This window comes from Amia ocellicauda, chromosome 10 (assembly GCF_036373705.1).
Source record: "Amia ocellicauda isolate fAmiCal2 chromosome 10, fAmiCal2.hap1, whole genome shotgun sequence".
Lineage (NCBI taxonomy): Eukaryota > Metazoa > Chordata > Actinopteri > Amiiformes > Amiidae > Amia > Amia ocellicauda.
The window spans coordinates 21,878,891-21,903,959 of NC_089859.1; the positions used below are offsets into that span (position 1 = coordinate 21,878,891).

At 40.5% G+C, this 25,069-nt stretch overlaps 1 protein-coding gene across 1 annotated transcript in view; it reads right to left on the bottom strand.

The window, feature by feature from the left end:
* LOC136760227 (thrombospondin type-1 domain-containing protein 7A) overlaps positions 1–25,069 on the bottom strand; it is a 108,921-nt gene that overhangs the window by 28,509 nt on the left and 55,343 nt on the right. Inside the window, exons 4-13 of the mRNA XM_066715530.1 lie at positions 23,970–24,151; positions 21,459–21,527; positions 18,344–18,499; positions 16,134–16,337; positions 11,558–11,752; positions 9,766–10,000; positions 5,261–5,376; positions 3,039–3,171; positions 2,566–2,669; positions 671–865 (exon numbers count right to left, since the gene is read on the bottom strand). Coding sequence (XP_066571627.1) covers positions 671–865; positions 2,566–2,669; positions 3,039–3,171; positions 5,261–5,376; positions 9,766–10,000; positions 11,558–11,752; positions 16,134–16,337; positions 18,344–18,499; positions 21,459–21,527; positions 23,970–24,151 — 1,589 coding nt within the window. The remainder of the gene's footprint in view (positions 1–670; positions 866–2,565; positions 2,670–3,038; positions 3,172–5,260; positions 5,377–9,765; positions 10,001–11,557; positions 11,753–16,133; positions 16,338–18,343; positions 18,500–21,458; positions 21,528–23,969; positions 24,152–25,069) is intronic.

Consider the following 25,069-nt stretch of genomic DNA (forward strand, 5'->3'; position numbering starts at 1 on the left):
ACTTTAATTTAGTACCGTATCTTACTTCATTAAACAATCTTCAAGTTAAATATTTTAATTTCTAATAATTACCCTCCTCATTCTTTATAAAACCTGTAGTAAAACACTTCACTCATCATTTTCATCGTTCGTAGATCGTAAATGTTTTACATATTTAATAGGATCCGTATTTATGTAGGAATTACCACTTTGCTGACTTGGCATCGGTTCTCGTTTCTAAGACAAAATCAAAGGTGCCGTGTCATCACCATGGTCTCTAAGGGTCTCCCACGGGAGCAAATTATATGCCGTGAAACGAACATTAGGCTTTGCTCATTAATTTGTAGAAATGAGGCCTGTGTGCAAACAGAACATCGGACTTAATTACTGCGACACATTTGAACAGGGTGGCAGGAGAACAAAGTTGATATTAGTTTTATTTTGGTTTGTTTCCTTCGTTTGGTGCTGTTTAGTCTTTGCAGAATCAATATAATTGAAGCTGTGTCAATATCTTATCGATGAATAAGCAGAATTAGCACAGTGTGATGAGAAATAATGGAAAGGAAAACTGTATTATAAGCAAATACGTACTATATCTATATTTATCTATATCTATACATCTCCTTTATCAATCCCCAGCTGGATGAAGGCCTCTGCAAGATGTCTCCACGTGAGATACGTCTGTTCTTACCAACGAGAGCTCGCTTCCTGGTTCTCACGCCCACGCAGTCAGCGCTGCACGGAGAAAACTTCGACCAGTTGGTGAACTGACAGTCGTCCTGGCAGGGCAGTTGGCAGGACTGGGTGATACCGGGCATGGTGCTGGCGTACTTGAGGCAGTCGCCGATGTCAGCTTGCCCCCCGTCTTGCTTGCGGCATGATATGGCTGCAGGTTTAATAAAAGAAAAAGTGCAGCTTACAATCGTGTATTTTTCATCTCCCCCTGGAAAATTACATTCCCATTCCAGAGAATAACACATGTTGCAAATAATGTGTATATCATAAGCAGGTCAGACCAAAAAAAAAAGTGTCCATCGCTTCTTTCTTTAAGCGCACCCTTTATTTTATTTTATTTTCTCACAGCTTTCTTTAACTGGTATCAGAAACCAGGGATTGACCTCTTCCTCACCTTTGAGGAAGTCAGTCAACGTTGTCAATCGAAAATAGGTAAAAGGTTGACAAATAAGAAGATTAGACCCATGTGGAGGATTGTTAGTCATATGTCCATGCCTCTATCTTTCTATATCACCTGAAGGAGGATGCCTAAGCATGTGATACTGAATTGAACACATTGTGAGGTGAAAAGTCACAATGGCATCTTGTGGATAAAAAGGCATTGAAGCAAGTTGGAATTTGGGGCTCTTTTCTTGGTTGGGAAGTCCCGGTGTCAGTCTACACTACTGAAGGTGTAAATATTTAATATATTTACAAAGTTGGCAGGAGAGTTTGTGGGCAGACGAGGTCACCCCTGTAACTCACTCGCCACAGACCAAAACGTACAATATTAAACATGTAAGGTAATGTATAGGTCGCTATAACTCACTTAGCGTTCCCATCTCCTGGATAGAGACGGATACTGACTGCACAGAACGAGGCACAGATGCGTAATTGTCTATTGCTGGGCCTGCCAACTCGGGATATCATTACAGGTAATGGATCTTAATGTGATACAAGTGTTCAGACACCAAATGCATTATCTCAAGGTCTCTGAGCAATGGTGCGGATTTGGACGTTTGGAAGGGATTCGATCATAATTCAGGGCAGGGAGGCTGTGTCTTGGCCTCATTAACTATTTGTATTCACCTGATACAGACAGACAGTACAGACACTTGAAATAGGGCCATAGAGTTGGTTAGCATCTGTGAGTGTTTTAATATTTATTTACTGCTTTAGAGATTTAAATGCCTCTTTTGAAGACAATTAGGTTCTAAGCTGAGAAGGGAGAAAATGGGAAAAAGTAATCTACCCGCTCCAAAACAATGTACTTTGCAACATCGCCAAGAGGAGTCAATCATCAGCTGTTATTACAGATATCAAAAAACATAACCATTACGAGCTTAATGGAAAGCTGGAAACCACAGCACTAAATCTAGTCTTAAAACACTGCGGGGAAGGACTTTTGTAACATCTCTGAATCAACATTTTGGATGTACGAGTTCCACGCACATTTTAAATTTAAAATAAATCGCTGTACATCTCATTAAGTCTTGTACATCAGAAAACTCCTAAAACAATATTAAAGTTGCATGAAAAGAGCTCCAGGTAACAATTAAAAACAATGCCAGCGTACTGGGAATCTGACAGCTATACTTAAATAAAAAATGTCAAACGCAAATACCGAATTCGTGTCTTTCTCTCAGTTAAGATGATGGATTTTTTGTGGATGCTGAGGGGTTCCGTTTGTACTTCCTTTCTTACACAGAAGGAAATTAAATCCATGGCTTATCTTTAGTTGACACCCACACGACATCCTCAGCCAAGATTAGACTGGTGTCGGGGTAAAATCTCAACAGATGGGACTTAGGGACATTTGAATACATTAGTACGCAAAGAGATCTTGTATTTTAGCACTGGAGGACCACCTACCTCTGGTCTGGAGGCCCGGTCCGCAGGTCTCGTGGGCCCCAGGACTGTCCTGACGCACGTACCACGGCACTAGCTGACAACGCCGCCACTTATGGGTCTTCCACCTGTAATAGACAAGTCCCAGTTTATGAACCGCTTTGCCAAGGATATAGAGACACTGTAATGTTGCCAATGCGTGTCCTCTGAACAAAATGACTTTGTCTCCCCTTCTCAACACTGATCGCTGGTCCTGTTGTCCGTTATAGTGAGGCGACTGACCCCAGTGCAGCTTTCATTAAGTAGTAAACACTGATCTATATGATATCAACACTTTTGGCAAATGAGAAACAGAACCATAACATACGTTTACAGTTGGCAACTGGGGGAACGTAAGTTTGTTTTGTCCACTCCAGTGTCTGCTTAACTTCTTACCACAAACAACCTAGTTGGGAGTTTTACGTTCTCTTTTTTGAAGACACAAGAAGTAGATGTACCTGTAGCCGAAACACATAGATGGGGCTTCACACTCTTTCTCTTCGTACAGAACCTCAGGACAGTCCTGGCCCCCATTGGCCGGTAACTGGATAATAATCCTGTAGCGTGACTGTTTCTTTTTTGAATTACCACCTAGAGGGAATAAACAAAGGTGAAGGGATGTGAACAGCTGTGCCCTCCCTGATGCCAAAACACTCACTTTCTGGATGTGCAATCACTGTTGATTAATTTAAAGCGATCTCTCTTTTAGATATTTTGGATATTTGATCTCCAGGAGCACTCAAAACATGACATGCATTTCCTCATTATCATAGTAAAGATAAATGACACAGCAAATGTAATTTTCAAAGAGTAACTGTACATGTAATCATTTCATTTGTATCCATCTTAAATAGAAATATTATTCAAACATTACATATATATATACACACACACACACACACACAGACATATATATATATATATATATATATATATATATATATATATATATAAATTGTTTAGCTCTTAATGCAGGCGACAATCAACTCAATCTTTCTAACAGTCGTATGTTTCTCAATTTGGCCCCGGTGCCATTTAAGTTTAATCAAATAAAGTGAGTGCATTGATTGAAACCACTATTCCCGATCTCCAGTCTAAAGTGGCTTCAATGTGAGACGCAGGTTATTTGATTTAGGTATTCATTTACACCATAATGTAGGAACTGAATTCAGTGTGGGAACACTCAATTGTGCTGGTGGAGAATAATGAATTACTGAGGGGTTTCATGGCCGAGGGACACGCTTCTGTGTGTGCGCGGAATATTAAGAATAAAACACACGGCGACCCTGTCCGTCACAGACCTACAGAGATTTAACTTTATACAACTAATGCCACAATTGGCATTTAATTAATTTCACTATACCATGTTGGAATTTATTATAGGCAATCATCCAATCAAGGTTTCTCAGCAATACGTTTCAGTGTATGAGTAGCATAATTCTATTAAAATGTTTTGAAGAATAAAAAGTGTTGAGAATGATAACAACAACTAAACCATTCTTAAAAACAAATTGTCATTGGACAATGTGTTGCCGATCTTGTTACAGAAAATACTGCCTACAAACATTAACATCATTACCTTTATGGAATGTCATTGGAGAATTTCAGTATTCAAATGGCACTGGCTATGACATATATATATCTCGGTATAAATGAGTATATATAAGATTACACATTTCCAATCATCTTCAGCTTGAGATTTAGCACTCCGGATCCTGTGACATACCGACTCTTCGCGGAAAGAAACATCTAAACTGTTCGAATGCCAAAGCACAGGAGATATGTTACTTTAAGTGACTATTGAAGTGATTCTCTAAGCATCATGTGTCACATTAACGCTTTTCAAATGCCAGGAGTGATAAAGCTACTTTGAACCAGGCCTGCCAGGACAGGAACAGCTTCACTGATTTTAAAAGCAATTTAAGAAACATATTTCTACGAGCGGTCTGGCACATAAAGAGAATCAACACCGCTGCCTGACATGAAATAGTCAAACGAGTAAATAGGAAAGTCAGAAATGAGTAAAATGCTGCATATTTAAATGAGGGGAACCAAATTAGCTGTTAAGAAGCAGCTTTCATGGTGAAATCTTCAATATTCACTCTCAGTTAAACCGATTAGAGAAACCCGACATCAATCCCAGACACACAGCAATTTGAATATTTCTACTTATATATAAAATATTAAAACTATTGTGAGTGTGTTTATCTCTCTGTGTAAAGGACTATGCATCTACATACACTGCACCTGATTTGAAGGGGAAATTCACACATAAATAGCTCTGTCGTGATGGGCTTGTATTGTTCTTCTCCAGGGGCCTGAACGAGAGATCTTTCTGAATGTACGGACATTTCATTTCCAAAAGAAGTGAGATCTGTAGGTCAGGCCAGATCCCATCCTTGAGGGCAAGATTGTGTTTTGATTTGTATGTCCATTTGGCTTAAACCACAAGGCTGTAGTTCCTGTAAGATTTGGTCATCCCTCTTCCGACATTGTATTTGTTTGTGTGTTTGTTTGCTTCAATCTATCTTTCTCTCTTGAAGAAATAAACTGTCTATGCTGGTCAATGTGACGTGCCGCAGCATGTGAAGATCATCTCAGAGATGCGCCGAAACACATTGAGGTGAATGATAATAAAAATGGGAAGAAAAAAAACACATCTGCGTTGTTTACGGCGTACCTGGCTGGCAGGTCGAGGGGCAGGGCGTCCAGTCGCTGTACGGAGTGACAATACAGTCCTTCTTGCACGGCAGTAGGCAAGGTCTGACGGCCTCGGGGCGAAGACTCTCTGGACATCTTGTAAAAACAAAACAGATGCACAGAAATGTTACAGTTTCATTTCCACCAAACAGTATAAATTTATCATGCGAATTTCTAGAGCATTTGTTTGGCAGTTGCTCTTGTGAACCCCAGTGCAGGCAACACAGCGTGTATATGCGCATGATATGCATGGACACAGATACGTTAGGGTTCCTGATTTAGTGTTTTTCTTAGTGACACTCAAAATAAACTGTTGCCACACTTATATTTTCTACACTCTTCAGTATTACAGGCATAATTCCTCACATATATACATGTGATGTCCTTAACAGAGAGAGCCAAATAAAAACCGAGGTAGCAATAAAATGTACCACAAAAACGAGCTACTGATTCCCACCCTTTTGGTAAAACCAGAATTCAGTGACATTCATTGTTAAACGTATATCTGAGCTGCCATGCCTTGACAACAAAAGAAAAAAGAAAAGGGCTGTAAACAGAAAAATAAAGAAGAAAGTGACAAATCAGCACATTCGCCCAGAACCAAATATCACACTGGGAGTTCTCTTGTGATGTCGTCTTGATTTCTCCTGGCATGTGTGGGGGATGGGGCCTCGAATTGCCAGTGACAATCCCAAGGGTGGTGGTGGCGTCATAAATTGCTATTTGATTTGCATCCCGGTCCCAGGACATCATGGGCAGTGAGCCCACAGCCATGTTGGATATGCAGGGACGTGCTGAGAGAATCTTCTCAGATAAATGGATTTAATTAATACACACTGCTAAACAATTTTGTAAACATTGTTTTGCTTTTTTCCAAATTAGCTTTTCTTTTCCTGGTACAATAAAGGCAGCGTGAATCAACCCTTCAAAAAGACTCAACTCAAAAGGATAGATTTATTTTTTTCTTCCTCTGGATTGGCTTTTCTTTTTTTGTAATTTTCCTCCAGGATAGATTAAACAGGCGGGGGGAGATAAGAGGTGTCACAGAGCCGGCTAAGTCTTGTTGTGTTGTTTTAATTGATTCTATCACACGGCGATAATCCTTTTTATCAGTGGAATTAAGAGTACGGTTCTGCTATACTTTTTATGTCCAGGGGTTGCGGTTAATCGTCGACTGAGTTTTAAATACGGGTCCTCGGATGAATTGCGGTGGATAAAAATAAACACGGTGGATAGTCCAAGTGAATTAAGTAATCTAATCTGCTGGCAGATCCGCTCGGGTTTTAAGTGACATCCAGAATGTATTTCTCATCACATTGGATGGATAGCTGAGATCATCAGTGTCAGTTTTAATGTGGGGTTCTCGGGGGCCAGAGGCATTTACTGTGGCTCTAGAGGATACCAGTTTTGCTGAAATAAAGTGAAGGCTATATAAGCACAGATTTATTTTTAATACCATTACCAGTGGAAAATCCTTCCTAGTGAAACAAACCCCCCCCTGCCATTTTAATAAACAATTTAAAAAAAAGTAAATTGAATAAACTTCAGACCTTTTAATGCAGGTTACTGCACTATATATTGTTTGAAACCTTTTCAGAGAAATGGGTTTCAAACAGATCAATTAGATGTTTTCATTTATAACAGTTAGAACCCTCTGAGAATTTGTATAATATAATACTTGCCCCCACGTACAAGAGAACATGATCTAACACTTAAAGCACTATTCTGTTATTTGTGCACCGGCTTCGGATAAGTCAAAATACACACACTGTCAAGCACTTTTACATTCATAACATCTGAACAGCACAAAATACTCTTGGAGACATTGTGAACATATTCAATATACAATAGTCTCTCAATAAAATAATAAAATAAAAACCTTCTATTGATACGCTGGTAAACTAATTTATTAATACATGCAATTTATTTAACTTCACATTGCAGTATTTCAGTCCTGCTTCCTATACATCAAGGAAATTAACATTTATATTGAGTTTTGCTTCCTAAAATATGAACACAAAGGCTTTCAAGTCAAGGACTGAAATTAGCTGGGGTTGGTGATCTGATAAGCATGCATGCAGGCTGGACACACTTTCGTCCTGGTGGGTTTGTGACAATGATTACAGCTCTGTTCTGGTCCGGTTCAGTAAAAGATCGGCAGCTTCATTTACAATCAAACACTGTTATTCAGACCCAGAGCAGCACCCTAATAAGACAATGTGTTGAATTAAAAATAGGTAAATAATAATAAGAGCAGATAATATATATATTAGATCGAATAACAAAAATAACAATAATTGCATATTAACACTGCCAGACAGCCCGATCAGCTGATTATACATAATTGAAAATAAATGCACCACAGAGCAGCAGGATACGTTTCTAATTTTAGATATCTATCAACCCTGAGAGGAAATCTCTTTACGGTGGCTGTTTTTGTAATGATATCTAAGTTATGCTAATGAAGACCATTATCCACATGCTCACAGAGTAAGAACTGTATTACGTTTCTAATGCAAAACAGACACACTAAATTAATGTACAAAACAAGAAAGACAGGAGCAGAAAAGCAAGGCCGATTCAAGCACCAAATATTACATTTTTTTCAAGACAGTTGCTTTATAATTGTGTCTTTGTTGCGTTCTCCAAGACAGGGGTTATTTTCTTTTGTGCTGATTAATACAAAGTTGAACGGAGACAATTTCCTTCGTATAATGATGTTTCTCAACAAGGAACAGAAACCACACATCCAGGTTAAAAAGGATCTTAAAAAGGTTAAAAAGGATCCTAGGAAAGCATCACCTCATGCTTATGACAAACGATATTTGTTTGTGAATCAACATATTCATATTCCTTGGAGCCAAAAGTCCGCTGGTCGGTTTGGTCGGCCTTCATCTGCATACGATTTAAAAAACAACCTGTGGACCCGTGTACAATCGCTGCCTTTCAGTTCTTTGAAGCAGGCTTTCACCCCCTGGATCGAGCACAGACGAGCGGGACTTCATTAGCATAAACAGCAGGAGAGCGAATGCCTGTGCACGGTATTGTTTCCTGTGAGACTCTTATTAAAGTCAAGTCTCCTCCCCGGCAGAGGGATAAAACGTGGACACATAAATAACCGCCACACAACAACACAGTGACTCAGTAAAACCCTGAGGACTGAACATATAAATGAGTCTGAAGGTAGTGGCCTTCACAGCTTCATATAGAACACCAAGGTAAAGAAGGTTTGCGTTGTGAAACGCACTTTCACCTGTTATGACACGAGACCAGGTACACAAAACGTGTCAGTCAACTTTATGATGTTTTCTTTTGCTTTCTTTTGTCTTTGTTTCAACGTTAATCACTAAAGTATGTGCAATATTATAAAACAAACCCGGACAAGCTCAGACGTCGATAGTTTTAATCATGAGAAAGAAGCAAGGTGATCAAAACCTTGACCCGCCCAGCAATAGCAAATGACCGCACCAATACGGAAACGAGGTTTGCTTCTAGTTCATTGACTTCATCCGCTATAATGACACTATGGGCGGAATATAACTGGAAGAAGTAACGCATGAGAAAGACCTAGGAGTCTATGTGGACTCCTCACTTTCTCCATCCAAACAATGTGGGGAAGCAATAAAAAAGGAAAACAGGATGTTAGGGTATATTGTCAAAAGTGTAGAATTGAGAACAAGGGCAGTGATGTTCAGACTGTACAATGCACTAGTTAAAGCTCATCTGGATACTGTGGACAGTTTTGGGCTCCACACTTCAAGAAAGATATCGCTGCTCTAGAGGCAGTTCAGAGGAGAGCAACCAGACTTATTCCAGGTCTGAAGGGAATGTCCTACTGAGAGACTGAGGAACTGAACATTTTCACCCTGGAACAGAGGAGACTACGTGGGGACTTGATCCAAGTCTTCAAAATCATGAAGGGCATCGACCACATCAAACCAGAGGAGCTTTTCCAGATCAGCAGGGACACACGCACCCGGGGACACAAATGGAAATTGGGCTTCAAGGCATTCAAGATGGAAAACAGGAGACACTTCTTCACACAGAGAGTAGTCACAATCTGAACAAACTCCCCAGCGATTTGGCTGAAGAGACAATTTGGGAACATTTAAAAATAGACTGGATAGGATCCTTGGATCACTCAGTTATTAATGGACACCAAACGAGTACGATGGGGCGAATGGCCTCCTCTCGATTGGACACTGTCTTATGTTCTTCTTATATTCTTATTGGCTGCCAGTTCTTGCCACTTTCACCTCAAGCACTATTTAAAGATTGATAAGGCTGTTCTTACAAAAACACAAAAACACAAACAAACAAACAAACAAACAAAAGTAAATAAAGACATGGCCTGCCGTGGGCAGTAGGTGGCGTACAAGTTGTCGTGGGGTTCCTGTCTATACTAAGCAGCCTGGTACATTTTCCTTTAAGAGTTAAACACCCATTTTCCAACGGAGCCTCATGCAATACTGGTGTCTCTCTTACTTCTTGGGCGGCACCTGTCCCACGTTGACCCGGACGCACATGACCTTCCGGGTCTGCATGCCTACGGCGCAGGAGGGCTCTCCGCTCCAGCTGGACGAGGAGTTGATGGTGGAGACGGACGTGTCCTCGATGCACTGGCCCCAGGTCCCGGTCTGCCAGTGGTATACGGTGCAGGGGTGGTCGTTGCAGCTGCGCACCTCCTGAAGGGCACTGCTGTTCGGGCAGGGCAGTCCTCCTGACCAGGAATGGAGACAGACACGCATCGATACAGAGATACACACATGGATACAAAGATAGATGGACAGATAGATAGATGGGTTCTGTATTGTAGACACAATGTAAAAACACCTCCTTAAAGCCGGCACTATCTTGCTAAATTAAATGCAGGGTTGTTTTCCTCGTTAAGTGTAGATTCCAAGATGAATTCCGCACTAATTGGGAATGCAGGGCTTTTAGGGCGATCGTATTAGGTTTCTTCCAGGGTGTTTTTCCTTTTTGATTTTTTTCCTTTAAAACGAGAAAGTCAATAAAGTGAAACTCTATGCATGAAATTCCTCTGACTAAGCACTGACTTTTGTCGGTTTCTGGGTGACTAAATATCACAAAGGGGCCATAAATTGTGACCTTAGAACCAGGAGGAGGAAACAAGCAACGCAATGGAGGAAAACCGACAAGAGTCCGATTAAAGTGTCATTAGGAGCTAAAGCTGAAAAATGAAACCCGTGGTGGAAAGTCAATCATCATTGCTTTAGCAGTAGAAACTGATTATGATGTGCCAATAGGATTTCATGCAATACAATTATATGACGCAAATAAAGAAATAGTGGATTTATTACACATGACCCATTACTGAACATATATATTTGATTTAAAGCATTTAATTAAGACAACTTATGCAAATCCAGAATGTTCAGGTAATTTACAAAGACGCTCCACAAAGCAATAAGGAAATCTGCTAAACATGTCTTCTGGTATTTAATGCATTAACCACTATGTCATTCTGGAAAATACAACAACAACAAACATATCTTTTTACTTTTTAAACTGTTTAATGGCTAAGCATACTAAGAACGAACACCTGCCCTCCCAAAGGAGACAACAGGTAAAAAATATCACTGGACTCCCAGCATTGTGTCTGACAAGAAGCACATTTTTGCCCCTATATTATTATGCTGGGAATATGATTATATACCCTAGTGAGCGATGGAGGTGTAATATGTCCACTTCAGCCACCTGAAGGAAATGATACAAGCAGTGTGAACCCCACACCTTGTGGCTTATTCACAAATCTGCTCTGAAATCAATTCACAATGTATAGATGTGAATGTATTAGATATGTAGCTGGCACTGGAACATGCTATATATTCTGGTAATAAGATGGCACAGAATACTATTTCTTTAAGGCAGATGAACTACTAGGCTCTTCCAGAAAGCTAAAATGTCATTTATATTAAAATTGGGTCTCTGGCAAAACTTCCTCCAGGATATAGATTGCTTGGTGGGTCATATCTAACTATTTTTTTTTATTATTCTGCCTGGAGGAAAACAAAAGTTTGCATCTCTTCACTGTGAGAGATGTGCTTTATGGCTGCCGTCTCTTTCTTGAGGATCCAATACTGAGGCAGACAGCAAATGCTCGAGACTCCGTGAATTATCTGAATTCATTATCACCAGAAAAGAAAGAACACAATTATTGTACTGGGCACCCCCATCTTCCGAATCAATGCCATGTAACTAAAGTGTATACATTATTATTATTAATCGACTGAATGATTCATTTATCTTTGTGTACCTTCTCCAGCGTTGTAGGCCAGAATGGACCGCGCCCGCATCTGCTTGCCTTCTGTGGTTTTGCCTGAGCAGGTGTGGGAGCAGGAAGACCATGTGGACCAGGGGCTGAGGACGCAGTCTTTTGGGCAAGGCACCTCGCAGACGACGGGCGTGGGGTAGATGGCATCTCGGCACATCTGTCTGTCTATCTCCCCTCCTGGGGTAGAGAAGAGACCAACAGAGATTCAGTTGAGTAAGCAGGAGACGTCAATCCACCCCGGGACAGGCAGGCACACAAATTAGGTCGCGTTAATGAAAGAAAAAAAACAATCCCTGTGCAAACAACACATCATCAAATATAGCATATAAATAAATAATGTCATGTGGGATTTACATATATATATATATATATATATATATATATATGTTTTAATACACAGACAAAACTAAGGACTTTAAGACTGTAATTCTGTAAATTCCAAACAGGTTATTATCACGTTGAACTCTGACCCTTGTGTGAGTAATAATTTTTGGAAATGACTCTCCACACACAAGAGTCCTCCAGGGCAGCTAGATGAACAGATTGCCAAATAAGTTATTATAGTAGTATAGCTCGTACAGTAACAGCTGATAAGGCCCTGTGTAATTCATTAGAGAATACCTCTTCTCAATTTAATAGCCTATGCATACATTATTCATCACACACTAACACACCAGTAAGTGCTTTGTAATTCCATCATATTAAATCATATTCATCATCATATAAAATTTTGATGCCTCTACCACAGTTGAAAACATCTCCCTGCTTTAACCTTCCCTAAAAAGAGACGGGCTCTGCTTTAGGTAAACCTGATAACAAGAGCACAGCTTAAGCACTGGTCTTTAATCCATCGATGCGCAGTAATAACAGCGGTCCAAGGCGGCGGGTGCAGAGAGCTCAAGGTTTCTCAAGGTCTCCATTGACAAAGGCCCTCACACCACAGCCCATTGATCGCCATCTTGAGCACTGACGCTTGTTTTTGTAAAGCAGTTTAATCAAATGTCATCACGGCATAAAGAAAAGTAAGTTTGACGACAAGCCGAAAACCTCAGGGAGAAACAAATCAATTCTCATCACGAGGACCCTCGAGATCAATGGGCTTGGGCTGACAGGAAGTGAGAGAGGGAGGACGGGGAGGAAAATCTCTGCAGTCGCTTACATTTCACTGCAGTGAGAGACGCACACGGAGAGAAGTGTGACGTACAGCTTCCCCTGCGCTCACGTCATTGCGTGTAATATTGAAGTGTATGTATATATTTAACTTCACCCAGAAGGCCTTTGTTTGCCATTGAGCGTTTCATACATAGGTTGTACTAGAATTACTAGATGAAGTACACATGAGAAAGACCTAGGAGTCCATGTGGACCATCCAGACAATGTGGGGAAGCAATAAAAAAGGCAAACACAATGTTAGGATATATTGTCAAAAGTGTAGAATTGAGAACAAGGGCAGTAATGTTCAGACTTTACAATGCACTAGTTAGAGCTCATCTGGATACTGTGTACAGTTCTGGGCTCCACACTTCAAGAAAGATATCGCTGCTCTAGAGGCAGTTCAGAGGAGAGCAACCAGACTTATTCCAGGTCTGAAGGGAATGTCCTACTGAGAGACTGAGGAACTGAACCTTTTCACCTTGGAACAGAGGAGACTACGTGGGGACTTGATTCAAGTCTTCAAAATCATGAAGGTCATCGACCACATCAAACCAGAGGAGCTTTTCCAGATCAGCAGGGACACACACACCAGGGACACAAATGGAAACTGGGCTTCAAGGCATTCAAGATGGAAAACAGGAGACACTTCTTCACACAAAGTGGCGTCACATTCTGGAACAAACTCCCCAGCGATGTGGTTGACGCGACAGTTTGGGAACATTTAAAATTAGACTGGATAGGATCCTTGGATCACTTAGTTATTAATGGACACCAAACGAGCATGATGGGGCGAATGGCCTCCTCTCGATTGTAAACTGTCTTATGTCCTTATGTTTCTGATAGAGTAAGAATGGATAATGTATGTGTCATTTCCTTCTTTGCTTTATTACAGAACAAACTTTTCTGTTATTATATATACTACCTAGAAGTCTAACTTTTCAAATTCCTAGTATTATAAATGCAATTTTATTCTGTAAAATACTTTAAGACACAGTGCCATGAAGTGCTGGGATGTTGGACAGTCAGGTTCATCCTTAGCATTGTCTGGAAAGCCTACCTGACTTAAATTGACAATAACATTGCATCTAATTAGCAGACCCAAGCATCTATACCCATCAGAGAAGAGTAGGGTGGTCCAAATATCCATATTGTTTGCTTCTTACGACTCTTCAGCTCAAATAAATTGGCCAGTCTCACCTCATTGCAGCTATTTTTATATATTTCTTTATTTCAAAGTGACAGAATTTGAAACAGCGCTACCGTGTCTCCTATGACAACTAATGTTTCAATATGTCAAACTGTACTGGCATGAATGGAAACTGCGATTATTACAATCCAGTGCAGGAACATATTGGGAGTCGGTGACAAGCACTTCCCACCTGAGACATAATAAGGAGCCAATCTACTGTCTGGATTGTCTTCAAGCACTACTGTGGCTGATATGGGTTTCAACACAGGATTCAATAACGAGAAAATGACTAAATAAGATAGAAACCCAGTCCCTAACACGTAATTAAGTCATCAGTTTAAATTAAGATGATTGAACCAAATTACAATATCACCGTAACCGAATCAAGCAATGAGGGCGACGTCTGAGGAGAAGACGAGAGCAGAGATTATGGGAATGTGTACCTACAGATCTGATTTGCCTCACTGTTGCTCCACACAATCGAATTGCACCACATTTTCATTCATCAACTTTCCAAATCCGGTTGCTGTACTTGTAAATCATAAATCGCCGCATTGATTCAAACCTCAATGGATATTCAGATCTTCTCTCTCGGTCTCCTCCCAGCCTTGACCGCCGAATCTCAATATAGAGGTGAAGATATCGACCTCATGCTTGGAATATGACAATGTATCTTCTCAGACATTTTATACATTTTGGGCACGAATACATTTACATTCAAATATATTCTAACTCACATGGATCTGACTGCAGAGAATTGCTAAATGTTAAATCGATTAGTATCCGTGACCCACCCAACCAGCAGCAAGTTCCTGCTGACAGATCGGGATGGCGTGTCGGTTGCAAAAGCTTAATGACAATGGCCTGCAAGGTTTTACAATTTAGTCTAAATTAGGTCAAATTCTGTCAGTTGTCACTGTGGGACATGTTTGCTGTGATTTCCTTCACTGACACACAAAACTATAGAATATAAACAGATGGAAATATACACCTTCTTTTCTTTCATTTCTTGTCGCTTCACTTTTCACAATCAACCTCACAGATGTAGCATGTGGACGCTGGACTTTGTCTGTGTGTTAAAGCATTATACATAGCCTTTTTTAAAGTTTTTTATTAGCGGCATCTATCTCAGTCTTAACCTGCTGTTTCTGCGGAGCAGCCTAACTCAATTATGTGCGAGTTAAGGCCCCAGTCTGTGTGTGGATGCAGTCACTGCACAAATAATCAAGCCCAATTCCCTGGGCCCAATTTAATTTCAAAATCACAGTTGGTGCCGCTCCAAACCAGTCTCCAGGTGACCCTGTGGTTAATCCTGCAGGCGGTCTACACAGATCCCATGATGCCTCAAAACACAGCAAGGACAATTATTGTAAAATTATAGTAAATACAAAGAGTCCCCTGGGTGTTGGACGGCAGACAACAGCATGTGGGCAGATTCTGGCACCTAACTCATACCTAGCTACCTTCATGGCACTATCTCTAGTGAATTGTGTTACCTGCCTACTGTAATTAAATTACTGCACTCTCCTAACACTCAAACAACCACCACCACAAACACAACAACAACAACAACAATGTGACATGAACATTTTACAGAATCTTATTATTCAATAGTCTTTGGGCATTTCTTTGTAGCTGTGTCTTCTTTAATTTAATTACCTTTGCTCCGTATTTCTATTTATCTGACTCAGTATTCTGACTTGCAATGCAGTACCTTTGGCAACTATTTTATTCTCACTATTCTTGGACATTTATACTCTCGTTAGAATAAACCAAACCAAATTGAAAAAAAAAAAAATCTACACAGCATTAGTGTACCTGTTTACGATGCAAAGCACTGAAATGTCTGAGATCACGACGGAAAGCACAAATCCGTGGCACCAATAAATGTCCATACATCATTTTGGCAGTCTTATCCCCTCACCACCTGCATTAAAGTACTCCCTTCTTCAGGAGAGATGTAATGGATTACAATATTGAAGGCCAGCACATAAATTAGAGTGGATATAAATTCAACAACAACAACTTGGATTAAAACAAATTAGCTAATGCATCTCTTTTCTAAAGTGGAACTTGATTCTCCACACGAGCCTGGCTATAACAAAAACTACATCAAATCTCCCCTCTGATTCTGGACAGATGTCTGCATCTTCACCGACACGCCCTGGAGTGTTTGTGTGTGACAATAAGAGAGCTACTTCGCCAGGTCCTTACCGTCACCGTTGATGCATTTCACATCTGGGATTTGAGTCCCAGGTCCACATTCGTTCTCGTTGTCGGGGACACACGTGCCCAGCTTGGACAGCTGCCAATCGTAACACGTGGGGTCATCGCAAGGGATGGCCTCTGTGAGATGAGGGCAGTTTCCTGTTCCTCCCGTAGGCTCATTTATAATCTGTCTTTTCCGTAGCTTGAAGCCTAACATAGTGAAAGAAATGCAGTGATTAATATATATATATATATATATATATATATATATATATATATATACATACACACAGGGCTCTCGTAGTCTATGAGCTCATTACAGTGACCATGACCCTCTGTTAGCTCAGCAGAGGGCTGAAAACCACAGTCTCTGGGGACCAGCTTTTTGGTATAGCAGGACTGTTGCTCTGCTGGTGTAGTTGAGCTGATCGGGATCTCCGGGCCCTGGTTGCGATAGACGGTGGTTCGATCCTGAGTGGGGGTTCTTCCTGCACACTCTATATCTGTTTTCTTCTACAGAGATAATAGACTACATCGTGTGATATGCATGATTACAGCGGTACTATATTCAGTGCAACCGGCTCTCTGTACAGCAAATGACAAGTTAAGATTTATAGTGTAAGCTCATTAAAGCGCAGGATCATGAGTACAAGGCTACAAGTATCACGTAATTATCGCTGTCTGCACAAATGTTTATCACAGAGATGTACTTCTCTTTTAATCGAAGCAGGCTGCTAAGATTTTAAGTAAGAAACAAATGTGTTTTTTAAGAGCGCTAACGGCTTTGTTTAGGTTCTCAGGAGGATAGGAAGCAGACTACTAAATAAAACTGTATTATGTACAACAGGTTCAGAATAAAAAAGTTTCCCTGCATAGAATTGTATGCAAGGAAACCACACTGATACAAGCTTTCTTTACATTATTGTTTTTGCAGGAGGTTGTTTACACTGTCGTGTCAGCTGGCACATTAAGATAGAATCAACACGCATCTGTCATGTGATTGGTGATCCGGAGACAATTAATTGTGTGTGGCAGAAACAATGCAATCTGATTGATGTGCTTGCATCCACATTTTTAAGAATTAAAAATAAATATTCATATTCAATAAGAATATCAGTCAGAGTACCGCTGGCTAGCACGTGGAGGTCTGTGCGACCCTCCAAGGATATGCCTCCCCAGACCATCACTGACCCACCGCCAAACCGGTCATGCTGGATGATGTTGCAGGCAGCATAACGCTCACCAAGCCGTCTCCAGACTCTTTCACGTCTGTCAGATGTGCTCAGTGTGAACCTGCTCTTATCTGTGAAGAGAACGGGGCGCCAATGACGGACCTGCCTAGTGTTCTCTAGCGAATGCCAGTCAAGCTGCATGGTGCTGGGCTGTGAGCACAGGTCCCACTAGAGGACGTCGGGCCCTCATGCCACCCTCATGGAGTCTGTTTCTGACAGTTTGGTCAGAAACATGCACACCAGTAGCCCGCTGGAGGTAATTTTGTAGGGCTCTGGCAGTGATCCTCCTGTTCCTCCTCGCACAAAGGAGCAGATACCGGCCCTGCTGCTGGGTTGATGCCCTTCTATGGCCCGGTCCAGCTCTCCTCGTGTAACGGCCCATCTCTTGGTATCTCCTCCATGCTCTTGAGACTGTTCTGGGAGACACAGCAAACCTTCTTGCGACGGCACGTATGGATGTGCCATCATGGAGGAGTTGGACTACCTGGGCAACCTGATTGGGCTGCAGGTACCACCTCATGCTACCAGTAGTGACAAGGACACTAGCAAAACGCAAAACTAGAGAAGAATCAGTCAGGAAGGATAAGGAGAGAGCGATTGTCTGTGGCCACCACTTGCATAACCATTCCCATTTTTGGGGGTTGTCTTGCTGTTGCCTCTCCAGTGCACCTGTTGTCATTTTCATTTGCACCAAAAGAGGTGACATTGATTCACAATCGCTGGACAGATTGACATCCCTGAAGTTTAATTGACTTGGTGTTATACTGTGATGATTACATGTTCCCTTAATTTTGTTACAGTGTACAAATGTGTAAAAAGGTAATGCAAAGTTAGTGTCAGCAGTGCATGATGGGAAACATATAAACATCCTGTTGTGTAATGGCACTTTGTGTAACTGCGCTGAAACATTATACTGAAGCGAATCTCATTAATTAAAACAGACATTAATATATTGAGCTCATCTGTCATGGAGTCAGATTGTACCTTTTTTCCCCACTTGGTCTTCGCAGTTTTCAAACGTACATGGCCCCCATGCTGACCAGGACGACACTTCGCACTCCACAGGGCAGGTGATGTGGCACAGCTGCGTGGTGTTGGGTACCGGGCCCCCACACAGTTTATTATCAACAGGGCGGGATGCTGCAGGGGAAAACAAATCTGGTTTTACAATGATGTCAGTGCACATAGTTTTGTGTGCTCAGATTTGGATTTGCTGGGCACTTGATACACAACCACTGCATCAGAAAACAGAAGGGGCAATTGTTCTTCTCTGATTTTATGGAATGCTTCAGATATGTCACTCTTGAGGTTAATTTAAAATACCACAGGAGAAGGCAATGATTTAGCATTCTACAAGTTAGTTCACGAAATTGATGGAGTCGTGGATCAGCATACATACTACTGTATTTTACCCACCATGCAGTTCAGTCTGACACTAAGCTGATAATTTTACTCGCACTGTGTCACTTGCCTACTGTTCATATCCTCCAAAACATATCTAGTTGTTTTTGTATTCTTGTCATTTGGAGGTAAGGCTTACGGTACCACTAATTATATCTGATAATAGTGATTATAGAACTAGCACAGAGCTGCAAAACATGACATGTATTTGATGACAATTATTTTTTCACACAAACACATTCAGCAGTAAGCAGAACTCGGAAAAGCAGATCCCGTCCAGCAACACAACATGTGAATGTATTCTTGCATGTGATACGCTTGGTATGATTCAGCGATTCAGGTTAATTTGCTTGCATTTAATTTCCCTGTTTCTCACATGGGAAAGGCTATGTGTTCAGATGATTACTCATAGCCAACTCATCCTTTACTATATATATTTTATTTCCAGACATACCTTGGCACACTTAAAATCCTCGGTTAGAGAGGAGTCTGGTAGCTCCCAATTTCCTACTCTGATGGGACCAAGAGGAACTCCCAACCATCTCCTGCTGTATGAACTAATTAATGTCAGGGGAAATTCGTACACAATCGACGGCCACATTTCGGCAGCAGACCAAACCAAAAGCGCCAGAGTTTCCGCTCGCCAGGTAAAGCCCTTAAATCTCTGCTCTTCAACCCATCCACTGCTTGTTGTCTCACTTCTCCCAGATGGACCATGTGCTTTTGGTCCTCATCAAACCATGATCCTAGACTCTTCACTGGCTTCTCACCATCCTTGCACTACCCACAGTTGAACCTTTAATCCACTACTTTACCTTTGACTGTGGAGATGCTCCTTGATTTTGCAGGCTTGAACTTCACTTGTGCCAATTCAATGGTGGTTAATTTTCCTAATAACTGATTAGTGCCTCATAGTGGTCATGTCATTCATGTGTGCTCCAATTGGTGGTAGTCGTATTCCCAAAGCCACATGTTCTTCTCCCACCACCCATTTTGATGCCCTGATAATTTTTTCCACTGCCAAGGCAAAAAGCATCCAGAGAAATGTAATCCGCTTCATTTCTCTCCTACACTGGTTTTCCTGGCTGGGGTCACAAGGATCATTAGATTCATCACTGGTTGTATCCATGGAGGAGCTGTTCTCGATTTTGACAGGATTGCTGATATCCTGTGACACAAACCTGGAACTCTGTGTCCTCATTATCTTAAGAGAATCCCATGTGAAGTCCTCTACGCTCTCATATCACATTCAATGTTTTTATTATTGTTGTAATTACAACATGAGCAGATGGACAGATTTAATATGGTACCATTTAGCAGCCAATGGTTTAGATATACTGCTCAAAAAAATTAAGGGAACACTTAACATTGATTTCTGAACTTGGAGTGTTCCCTTAATTTGTTTGAGCAGTATATTTAACTCCACCCTTTCAGTTGCTTTCTAAAGCTCTGAATGCAGAATGCAGCCGTAGATTTAAAGCACAACAAACACAAGCACACAAAACCTTTGCTGCTTCTTAAAGCATATCTTGCCTAATGAATCACAGAGATACAAAGTTGTAGGCAGTATGTGAACGTGGGGGCTTTTTTTGTTTGTGTTTTATCTGTGTAAATTGCCAATCCTTGTGTCTTGATTTTGCACCCCCTTGCGGACCCCAGTTTGGGAACCTCTGGTGTAATGGACAGAAACAAGCTCTTCTGTGTGTGTGTGTATCTGTGTGTGTTCCTGAGAATCTCCAGAAAACAACGAATCACTGATGTTTGCCTTCATTTTCGAATGTGTGTGTCAGTTATCGCTCTACCGCTACCTCAATCAACCTTCTGTATTTTATTTATAGTGATCAAATACATAATGAATAATTACATACTGAAATGAAAATGTGTGTCATAGGAGCCGTGCCTTTACTTACAGCTGAAAGCCCTGGGCATTAATTTAATCCTCACATTTGGCTTAGTTTTTATTGTGTTTCAAATCATATAATCAGGGGTGTCACTTAACTGGCACAGACTTCCTATCGGTACATCATAGGCATTTCTGAAAACAATGGCTTCAGTTGTTCACAAACATTTTCTCAGTTTTGCATTTTACTGCTTATTGTCATATTTTTACAAAAACTACAAACATACGTCTCAATAGTTTCTATTATAGTGCGTGTGTTTCACTGAAATAGCTCTATTTCTATATTTGAATGAATATTTAAATGACTCTTTTATTCTGCAAGGTTGCATGTTCCTGTAGATACAACAATGTCTGCCATTACATGTACATCACTGTGTTAAAGATATTTTTAACTCAAAATTTTAATACTACTGTGATTAACAGAATATTTAGTCATCGGATTACTTAATTCCGGATTTGAATTATTAATCTATTTTTAGCGTTACAGGAAAAAAAAACGAATAACAATTTCACAGTGCCCCTTTGCACTGTTGGACCATGAAGTACGGCTGTATTTTTAAAGCTAATTTGTAAAGACGCCAATTAGTATTTTAAGAACTACACACCCAAGGTAAAACACAAAGCTATTACCTTCAAATTGTAAGAGCTTGTAATTTTATGACTTAAATTGATGTATTTGTTTTGAGGCACTGGGACTGGCTCAGCTGCATACAGCCGGCCGTCCCTGTGGCAGGAGTCTCAGTTATAATTATAATTATAACAATTATAATGAACAGGTAGCATTGCTTAATTACCTACCTGATATTTCAAAAGTGATCGACAGAAGTGGGGCAACGCTAGGCTTCAGCTTGATCTGAGACTGACTTTCTGAAATAGGCAAACGTATCTATTAGAAAATGAATAAATAACATGCATTCCTTGACTATATAGAGTGTGACGCCGGGCTGGGTGTCACACTAAGGATCCGCCCCCAAACTGCCCCCATTCTCCACCCAGCACCGTGTATCTATCTATCTATCTATCTATCTATCTATCTATATATATATATATATATATATATATATATATATATATATATTATACAGTCACCTTCAAAATTATTGGCACCCTTGATGAAGAGGAGCAAAATGATAAAGATGAAGCTGTATAATGTTGGTAATGGTATACTTTACGCTTAAAATAAGGGAAAACTATATTCTTTAAAACACAACAAAATGTGAAAATCCAAGGGGGTGAATACTTCCTATAGGCACTGAAATATATATATATATATATATATATATATATATATATATATATATATATATATATATATATATATATTTCCAACAGTTTGACAATTATCAGAAGAACTTAGGGGAAACCTCTGTCATGACAAGAAGCTGCTTTCAAATAAATCCACTATTTCAAAATCCTCTAGAAGTTGTTTAATACAAAACTACACACTAAAATGCTGACAGTACTAATCTACAGAAAATATAATCTACATTAATATATAAACAGCTGGTTAGTTTATGACAACTAGCGAGGCCAGGGTTGCCCGTTAAGAGTTCAAAGTTATCAATAAAAACTGTGAACTGCTGCCAGCAGGCATTCATCATTCCCATTATACTTCCCTTTCATATATATCGAAACACTGCGGGTTGAATCTTGCAGGGATGCACTTCCTGCAAGAGAGAGGTTCAGGAAGCAGCTGGCAGTCGCTCTGTGGAAGCAGGCAGTCTATCACCCACTGCAATATGGAAATTTCCCCCTGAGCTGCTTTAGCTAAACCCACTCTGCTCAGCACCTTCAAAACAGCGCTCTCATGTTTATGCATTGGAGTGCTAGTTACTGTATATTTTAATAAGCTCTCTCAGGCCTGATGAGATTACCTCCTGATGGATTCTGAATATTCCTGTCACACACTGATAAGGATGGATTTCTACACAGCTCCAATCATTCATGCAGTCGTGGGCTTTCTGAACAGCTGGATTCCCGATAACTGCATTACCCAACACTCAATTGCATTTTAATGACATTCTTAATTTTTTTTTCCTTTTCCTTTCTTTTTGTTTTTTTGCATTTCCGCATTTATCTCTAATTGCTCTAGAAGCTAATTGGTTGTTATGCAGTCTTATATGTTTCTCTCGCCCTTTTCCTTGTTTGCAACTGTGACGCACCTAGAAAAAGAGAAAAACTCGATCTTCAAAAGTGCTTTTAAGACCAAAGTGACTCTGCAAGTTGTTAAAATGCACCGAGGTGTCAATTACCAGTCAACAAGTGCAGCACTACTACACAATGTCCCTGCAGCTCAGATTACTATCAGTTTGATGACTATCAACAGAATTTGGGGGCAATGGAATCAAAGAGAAACCTTTCTGTCATGACAAGAAGATGCTTTCAAATAAATCCACTGTTTCAAAATCCTCTAAAAGTTGTTTCATGTAAAACTACACACTAAAGATGCTGATACGACAGTACCGAACAGTTTGAACTAATCTACAGAAAATATAATCTATATAATCGTGTATATACATATATAAACTTCTCCTAACCCTGGTGATCTCTTAGGTTTTAAGTGTAAAACAGATTTAATCCTCTGCATAAACTGCCCTCAAAGCTCAAATCCCCAGCAAGCAAACTTTGCAGTGATAGAAAAATTCACGCAGGAGACCATGACAAATGTTCTCCACACCAGTCTCTGGAGCTCAAAGTGTAGGAACCACCTGGATCTTCCCTGGGAGGCTGAGCAGTTAGACGACTAAATATAAAGCATGTACAGCCATAAAATCCTTGCTCTCACACGCTGCCCATTCACTCCTAATTGTACCCGAGAGCGTATGTACGCTGCTCCACTCCACTTTAAAGTACATACTTGAAAATGTCAATTGGTTTAAGGTAGGAAGACGGCCAGGACTAACGCATCCATTTCCAGACACGTATTTTCCATCTGTGTGAATGTTTAGTATCGCTCTGTTTTTAAGGTCCTCGTCCTGCTGGGAAACACAACGTTTCTGGTGTCTGACAGCACATCACACGGTCCCCCTGTTTTTTCAACCAACTATGCATATCTACATATGTGGGAGAAAACCAGAGCACTCAGCAAAGTCCACACGGCCACAGGGAGACACAAAAAGTCACAAAGGCAGAAGGCCCAGGCCGAATTGAACCTCGGTCCCAGGAGCGCCAACCACCACCGTTGCACCCGGGACCGGTTCAGTGAATGTTTATTATGTTCTTACCAGGATACAGAGTAGGCAAAGCTTAGCTGTTCCACTCTTGCCTAAATCTGAATGATACGAGGTGTGAAGGCATGGGATCAATTACCTTCCTTGTCTTTGAGCGTGTTGAGGTAGGAGAGCAGGTCTTCATTAGCCTGGACGCAGTAAATCTCCCGGTTCTGCACCCCTCCCCCACAGAGGCCAGTCTGGTTCCCCCGCCTGCGGTCCTGCTGACTCAGTAACGTGTCGACCCGGCACTCACTCCACTCAGTTGTCCTCCATCCATACCTGCACCACAGGAAATGACATCATCTTAATATGTTGCATTTTCATCCATACCTGCACCACAGAATTTTGTTTTGCAATTATTTTATTACAGTGTTATCAATGTCCTTGTCTGTCTTCTTTAAGTATTTAAGGTGCTCATCTCACATACATTATTTCTGCAAAGTTTAAATAGTTTCACAATGACACAAAGAAGGCAAGCAGAGTTGTTGATTTTGTTATATGGCTAAATAACTGATGATGCCTTATTAATTGTGAATAGAATCTCAATATCTAGTTCATATGAGTTTGTTGTCTGGTGCTTAGATAATGTTTATATTATGTGACCAGAGATTTTGACCCAAAGGATATAAAGTGGAACCAGTGCAGCCAAGCGGATGATTCGGAAGCAAAAAGGCCGATACAAAAAAAGCTTTGTGATTTCCAATCTAGTTCGCCCAAATTAATAAATCATTAAAGAAACTCTTCACCAGCCAATATTTAGACACTTGAAAGCAGAGAGGGGGAAACAAACTATAGAAACATTCCCAGTTGGTACTAAATGTTAAATGCAATCCAAGTTAAATTTGTATTAAATAGCAGATGCATGAGCCTTATTACATTTTCTTATATATTTATAAATAGTAAATATAAATTAATTATTTAAAATCAAGCCATGTGGTGGAAGCGAGTCTGGAGAACATGAAGGCTACAGAGCTGGGGCTTCAAGTAGTCTAGCTTTGATCCCTTGCTTGTAAAAGGGTAAGGGTTTTGCATTATTGATTATAGTTTCCATAGCAGTGGAGGAGCCAGCGGCATCACTCGAAGGCTATAATGGGCTTAAAAATAAATACATCCCAGACAATGCATACAACGGAAAGAGATTACATTCTTGTTTCTGAGTGAAATGGTTGTGAAATCAGTGAATTGATTGTATTCTGT